This window comes from Triticum dicoccoides, chromosome 4B, assembly GCF_002162155.2.
Source record: "Triticum dicoccoides isolate Atlit2015 ecotype Zavitan chromosome 4B, WEW_v2.0, whole genome shotgun sequence".
NCBI lineage: Eukaryota > Viridiplantae > Streptophyta > Magnoliopsida > Poales > Poaceae > Triticum > Triticum dicoccoides.
Genome location: NC_041387.1, coordinates 16,771,098 through 16,778,266, shown reverse-complemented (window position 1 = coordinate 16,778,266; position 7,169 = coordinate 16,771,098). Strand labels below are relative to the sequence as shown.

Here is a 7,169-nt window from a genome sequence, read left to right as displayed (position 1 = left end):
CGTCCGTCGCGCCCGAGCCGCCGCGGGAGCCCCTTCGCCGCGGGAGCCGCCGCCAAGCCCGTCCATCGCGCCCGAGCCGCCGCCTGGCGCGGGCAAGGGTGCTCGCGACGCGACGAATCGTCCACGCCGGCCCCTCACCGATCTGTGCCGGCTTTTGCATCGCCATGCCGCCGTCTTCATCGACCTCTCACTGTCTCATTGCGTACTGTTATGGGCGGCCGACGAACAAACCCACCTACTGTCATATCCGTCTCAAGATTGAACGCACCTCACCCATCCTTAGTTTCACAGGTCATCCCCCAATTTGTTGTGCCACCATTCCTGTCACTGGTACAGCAGATCCATTCGGTTTTTTTTCACATTTGAGAGAAGATGGATAAGTAACAAATTTGTGTCCAGATTATCTTCAGTTCGTGCTATTTATCCATCAGTTTGTCATAATCATGTTTTGACCCCAGAGACCCATAACCCAATGTGTTTGTGTATTTGTGGTTCAAGAGATGAACAAATGCGCTCCTGTCTGATCGATATTTGTGAATCTGCAAGCAAGGGTGAGCTCCACGGCATCGGTGGCGGGGCTGGCCGCTGGTGGCAGCAGGAATTCACCATCGGTCCTCAAATCCACCATACTACGCTGCTGCACAATCTCAACCAGGTGGGGAATTCTTCTTATGTGGCGCAGGTTAACACTTATCTAGGTGAAAACCCATTCTTGAAGAAGAACTTGCCAATTGACCCATCCGGCAATCAGCTTATTAGGGATGGTGTCATTTTCAGACCATGAGATGGCTTTCTAGATAGCTACACAGTCCTGCTCATTTACTCTATGCACATAAATTGTCTGCTAGCCCTTGTTGATGTTAATTCATTGCTGGATCGTTTGTCAATAGGTTGATCAATGTAGCTATACCTGGAACCATTGATGAGAGAACAATAAATAAGAAAAGAGTTCCTAACCCATGGGACTGGAATGAAAATCATACGCTGTGCCTCAACTCTGCACAGGCCATTGGATGTACTGTGTCAACATTGGCATGCATGATTTAGTAGAAGGAAGGGTATGTCTTCTACTCCCCACTTGTTATCTTTCTTGTAGCTTATGATGTAGCGTGACTGGTATAGACTGTTGCGCATCTCTAAACTATCCGTTTTGAAGTAACCTTGCGTCTCCCTTCAATTTTGCCATGTCCTGTACAGTGATATTTAAATTTTCTGTGATGAATTGGCAGGTATATTTTGGTATTGAATACTCTTGTCATTGCTAAATGTTGTGTCCCAACAAATAAACTAGCATGAGTACTATATAAGCAACAGTTATTAAATACAATTTTTTTTGTTCGGCAGGCTAATTGAGTTGTAGGACCAAATAGAATTTTACCAAGGGCACTTAATTGGAGATGGAAAGAACATGTGCATTGGAAGTAGATTACACGATGGGTAAAGAACAAGCCAGAGTTCAGACTTCATGTGCACCTTTGTTGTTGCTAGATGCTTACTTGTCATGGGAATGTTCATGATCCGCGAGCCACGGCATTCGGTACTAACCAGTGGCCAAGAAAAGGTAACAGATGGGAGCTCTTCTAATCTCATTTGTAAATATGTTGAACTATTGATATTGTTTGGTCTGCAGAGTTGAAGGTGCGACACATTAGGAGCACGATAGCATTTGAGGACTAGCCACATGGTACCAACAAGCAGTTGGAGTTTAATGGCTGGCAGACTCTACTCAGTAAGCGGCATTTGTTTTTGTTTAATGAACCTTTGTAACGGAGAGTTATGTTTTTTTTAGAAACTAACGGAGGTGCAAGTATACGCCCATGTGTACTCACTAGAAGGCTAATGCTAAAGTCTGCATCCAAGCAATTGTTGCATCTACATGTACACATGTATGCTTTTTTACAAAATTTTAGGTAGCATTCCCATATAATGTTAAATTACCTTCCTCACTTCAATTTGGCTTTGGTCAACAATTTAATCGAGCCAGGCCCATTTCCATCATTGTGTATATCTAAGGCTGCTCTATCATGACTGAACATTATGGTGTGCTCGGCTATGAGAAACCTTGTTAGCACTATGTAAATGTAGCCCAGAAGACAAATGCATCACGATACGAGGACGATATGTTTAACCCCTTCTTTCCTTGCATAGTGCTAAACTGTTTTCTAGCAATTCGATCTCTGTGGTAAGAGCAAGCATGGCGGAAATTAGAGGGTGTTAACAAAATAGGTTCTGTAGAAAAGCATCTCATAATCAGTGCCATAGTGTCACGACAACATCAAATTTGTTTCAAGCTTCATATACAAACTTGTAAATATGTCAACAATTACAGGTGTTTACTTTATCAACAAGGTAATAGTGCTTAGTGTTTTCCAACAAAGTACAGTTCTGCCCTCTAGATGAGAACTATTGGAAAAATACATGATGGTGTCTTTGAGCGATCTTAGATAATACTGTAAATATCTCGCAAAAACAAGATAATACTGTAAATGGGAAGCAAATATTGTGATCAGCTTGATGACATTGAAATGCATAATTTTGAGTGCTGATATGTGTGAATAAGACCAGTAAGGGGCAACATGCCGTTGGTACTCATCTGGTTTTGATTTATAAAAACATCTTCAAAGATAGCACCGTTTGCCCGTCCCTTCTGGCGAATGAGACTGATAGTGGGTCTCAGTTGTCATTTGTGTGGATTCATACTTGAGTTAATTGCTTGAATAACATAACATTATGTGATGAGATATGGCATCCATGTGTTTGCCAACAAGATGGCATGAGCCTCAGCATCCACAGGGTCTGTAGCAGTAACTTTCTGCACTTCTATTGTAGATTAGACCTGGTTGGCTTGAGCCTGAACATGAACTGCAAGTCCCATATAGAGAGATCGATGATAAGAAGCATACGTGTTACCTCCAACTTGTGGTCCTCTCCCAGTATTTATATGAAAGAGCTATGCTACTTTAGAAGAGGGCAGAATAGAGTAGATAGACTGATGAAAGTCTATTTAAACTATCATGTTGCAGTTAGTACTTTTGATCCCAAAGGATTACCAAGATACACTCCATTGCTTATATGGCCCTCTAAAGTTTACTTGAAGATTTTATCACACTACCAATTGTTGTGTGCAGAGATATTTTGTTTCAGCAAACTTGATCATGTGGACATTGTTATGTACAGGTATCGAAGACTTCATCGGCTAAAGGGAACCTGAACTATTAGACCTCAAGCTATTTATACTCTGGTGACTACATGGAACCTCAACTAGAAGAAGTCAAGCTCTATTTCCTCGAGAAGTCAAGCTCTATTTCCTCGAGCGATATATTGGGTTGTATTGTATGATTCTATATATGCTTGTTTTGTGATGTAATACGAGTGTACTCTATAGTAAGATGGAATACAGAAATACTTGTTTTTACGGTGTAATATGGATATTATTGAGAATTTATTGAATAAAATATTACACTTGTTAGTGATGTAGTACTAATATACTTGAAAATTTTGTAAATGAAATATTGTACCTTTTGCGACAAAATGAAATATCATACTTGTATTTTTTTCACGGGAAAATAATTTTATCCAATGCATGGATGATTATGACTTGTTTGTGGAAGGGTAGATAATCCATCCATGTCTGTTGATACATGAGTACTCCACCTCCTTGGCCAAGATTGCCAAGAGTGGAGAAAAAACCAACATTTTAACTAGAAACTAGATTATTGGATGAGCCAATTACAATGATTAGATGCTTGTCTGTGCATTAGAATAGAGGTTAGTAAATCTTACCTAAAATATCTTCTCTGTCATTATTTGGTGAAACCTTGTTCTTGAAAACAATATTCTTTTATTGCCTCCCAACCAGGATAAATAAGAAAATTATTACCTATGGTTATACGTGTATTACACGTGCATGCTTACTAGTCGGATTAAAAACTCGAAAGTTGTGCTCTAATCCACCGAAGTAGTGGTTTAATCCGCCAGGTAACGCAAAGCATGCACGTGACCATCATCCATATATATGTAGGCGTGCAGGACACGTCATGCATGCCCCCAATGCGTGCACGTGATTCACTGTACGTGTGCGTGAGTTTCACTTTCACCCACCCAGACGAGTACAGTAGTACTCCCGAGGCGGCCGACATGGTGCACACATTGGGTTATGGCGTCACGTGGTTTTTGACTCGATGCAACATCCACGTTGCCTATCTCTGCCTAGATTAGATCTACTTCGTCATCGAGATCCCTTCGGGCACCATTTTCCCTCTACCGTCTCTCACTGCCTCCAGTAATATCAGTAGGGCTCGCAAAAAAAAAGTTAGCTTAATTCCTCGCAAAAAAATTGGTAGGGCATTAATCGGCGACAGCTGAAACTACATTTCTAATAAAGAACACGGCTATGTCAAAGAACTAATTCAACAGAAGCGCATTGCATACGCCACAAAATATTCACATACACTGCCAAGAAGCAATAAGATCAGGAAATGTCTAATGCATAAGTTAACAACACTTGAAACTTGAAAGTGTAATATTGAGAGGAACGTCTAATTGGTGCTGCACTTAATGGTAAACTGTGATTTTTACTATAGAGCTTAGACAGTACATACTCAATTAGATTTTAGAAGCAATGTTTTTTCCATATATCTCTTTCCTATAATTCGTCACACATAGTTTATTCAAAAATTTCGAATTTTTATTTGTCATTTTCTACATCAAAATATACTTGATATGCATGTGATCACGATGCATGGCTAGTATCTGTCACTACTGCGACTGCAGAATTGTATACAATCGCAGGGTGTTTTGTACACCCAAAATGGTATGGAGATCCACAATATGTGGGGACGCTTAAACCAATGTCAGTTCTTAATTTAGCGAATGTCACCATAATGTGGATGTACATCTAGATCTGAAGCAATGACGTGGCTACTTGGATATGTTTATCAAGCTCGTGATCCTGATCCGAAGCAACAAGATCACATAAATTAAGTTTGGCAGCATGCAGTTGCCTGATGGGTTCACTTTCAGAACTCAAAATTACAAAGTACAAGCTCCCTCCGGAATTAACCGTCGCTGAAATGAGTGTATCTACGGTTAATTCCGGACAGAGGGGGCATAGGCGCTCATATGACCTGGTGGTGTCTAACATGCCTATAAATTACCTCCCTTCACTCCATCTCATTCCACAGCCAACCCACACAAGAACCCTAGACAACAAGCTAGCTTTCCTCACTCTCGAATCTCGATCAACATGGCCAAGGCAAACCCCTCATATTACCAAACCACCGCTCCGGTTAGCGCACCGGTCCAGTACCAGGAACATCTCTTCCACCTGTTCGTGCATCAGCAGCTCGAAGCAACAAATGGTGCTAACCAGCTCATTACAGTGAACCCAAAGCTTCCCCAGGGGTTCGGTGTCACCGTTGCTACTGACTGGGACATCCGCGATGGTCCCGACACCACGGCAAAGGTTGTTGCGCGTGCACAAGGCCTGCATCAAGGGTCCGGCAAGAGCAGCGGAGCCTGGTTTATGTCGTTCAACACAGTGTTCACCGATGAGAGGTTCGTCATGCATGCATTTTTCAGAAAATGTTCCCTTTGAACTTATGTTGCCATACTTATTTCTTTTTTTGCGTGTGTGATGCTTACAAACTTGTGTTTTAGGTTTAAGGGGTCCTCCCTCAGTGTGCAAGGGCATTTGGTTTCTGACGAAGGTGAATGGGTAGTCACGGGTGGGACTGGCGAGTTCGCTTTTGCACAAGGTGTGGTCACCTACAAGAAAATCAAGGAATTGGCAGGCGGAAACATCAGAGAGCTTCGTTTCCATGTTGTGTGCTTCAACTTCCCAAAGCCGGTGAGATTCATTTTTCCCTCGATCGTGTTCTTCCTTAATCTATTATATATGTTAATTGTACTCCAGCTTAGCTAGCAAATTTGAATTTTTGTCATGGTTCGGACACATGCAAAATGTGAGTACATCATTCTACTTCTAATTAGCTCTAACACACACATATATTTATGTATATATACGTGCATGTGCAGAACACCCTTACAAAGGTTGGGCCGTGGGGTGGGAATGGAGGGACACCATTTGGGCCGTGGGGCGGGAATGGAGGGATACCATTTGAAATCACAGAGGCAGAGCAACCTCAGCGTCTAGAAAGTGTCACAATTCAGAGTAACGAAGTTATTGATGCCATTGCCTTCACCTACATCGGTCAAGGCGGTGCAAGGCGGACTGTCGGTCCATTTGGTGGTGGCGGCGGGGTCAAGCAGCCGGTGAGTGAATTTTGGATTTCGTTTCAATGCAACTCAGTCATCATTTGGATAGTGAGCTCAATTCATGGATCACATATATAACGTTCACAATCTCACACCACATATGTACTCCCTTGTGGTGCTCACTAATACTACGAGCGAACGCAAATAGTATATAGTGTTATAATCACTTGCCATTCCTTTCCTTACAGATCGTGCAGCTTGGTCCTTCAGAGACCGTGAAGGAAATATTTGGCACAACCGGCAACTTTCAAGGATCGAATGTTGTCACATCACTTTCCATTGTCACCAATGTTAAGATATATGGACCATTCGGAAAACAATCCAACGGTACTACTCCTTTCCGTACCACTGCGCCAGACAAGCACAGCATTGTGGGCTTCTACGGCCGGTCTGGGCAATTTGTTGATCAGCTTGGAGCTTATGTGCGCCCAACCCCAAATTAGTAGAAGCAAGTGTTTCTTAAGAAAACTTGCTGCTTTACTCGTCAGCTTCTAGTGTTCCAGCAATAAGAAGGGCGGCATATGTTGTCCTAATCTCATGTACTTGCTTTAATTTTTATCTTCTACGCCTTTGGCTATCGGTATCGGCTCAGTGTGGCCTGTGAAATAAAGTTCTTATTAATAAGAGTGTTGAATGTAATCTTATCCCTGTGTGATGTTCAATATATGTGCTAATGAATATAGTGAAGTTCTGCTACGGGCTGCACGTACCTGATATTTGCGAGAGCCCGTCAGACATAATGAAATGGAAATATATTCTGATCAAGCATGCATCGATCATATGGGCATTGTAACATCATGGTAGTTCATAGAAGATAGAGAATCAAACTCTCAAAATTCTTAGGCACGAACTAACCACTTGGTCATAAGCCGACTTCGACACCGTAATTTCCT

At 42.1% G+C, this 7,169-nt stretch overlaps 1 protein-coding gene across 1 annotated transcript; it reads left to right on the top strand.

Annotated features, from left to right (window-relative positions):
- The first annotated feature begins 5,165 nt into the window (after positions 1 to 5,165).
- On the top strand, positions 5,166 to 6,920 carry LOC119294632. Its single transcript, XM_037572850.1, has 4 exons — positions 5,166 to 5,556; positions 5,659 to 5,848; positions 6,037 to 6,273; positions 6,465 to 6,920. The coding sequence occupies exons 1-4, from the start codon at positions 5,246 to 5,248 to the stop codon at positions 6,717 to 6,719; spliced, it is 993 nt and encodes a 330-aa protein (XP_037428747.1). The 5' UTR covers positions 5,166 to 5,245; the 3' UTR covers positions 6,720 to 6,920.
- The last annotated feature ends 249 nt before the right edge of the window (positions 6,921 to 7,169 follow it).

What these genes read in the sequence shown, in the direction of transcription:
- LOC119294632 (XM_037572850.1), top strand. Translation starts at nt 5,246, where the DNA reads ATGGCCAAGGCAAACCCCTCATATTACCAAACCACCGCTCCGGTTAGC. An exon ending in ACAGTGTTCACCGATGAGAG is followed by an intron (nt 5,557 to 5,658) that starts GTTCGTCATGCA and finishes CTTGTGTTTTAG; the next exon opens with GTTTAAGGGGTCCTCCCTCA. An exon ending in GCTTCAACTTCCCAAAGCCG is followed by an intron (nt 5,849 to 6,036) that starts GTGAGATTCATT and finishes GTGCATGTGCAG; the next exon opens with AACACCCTTACAAAGGTTGG.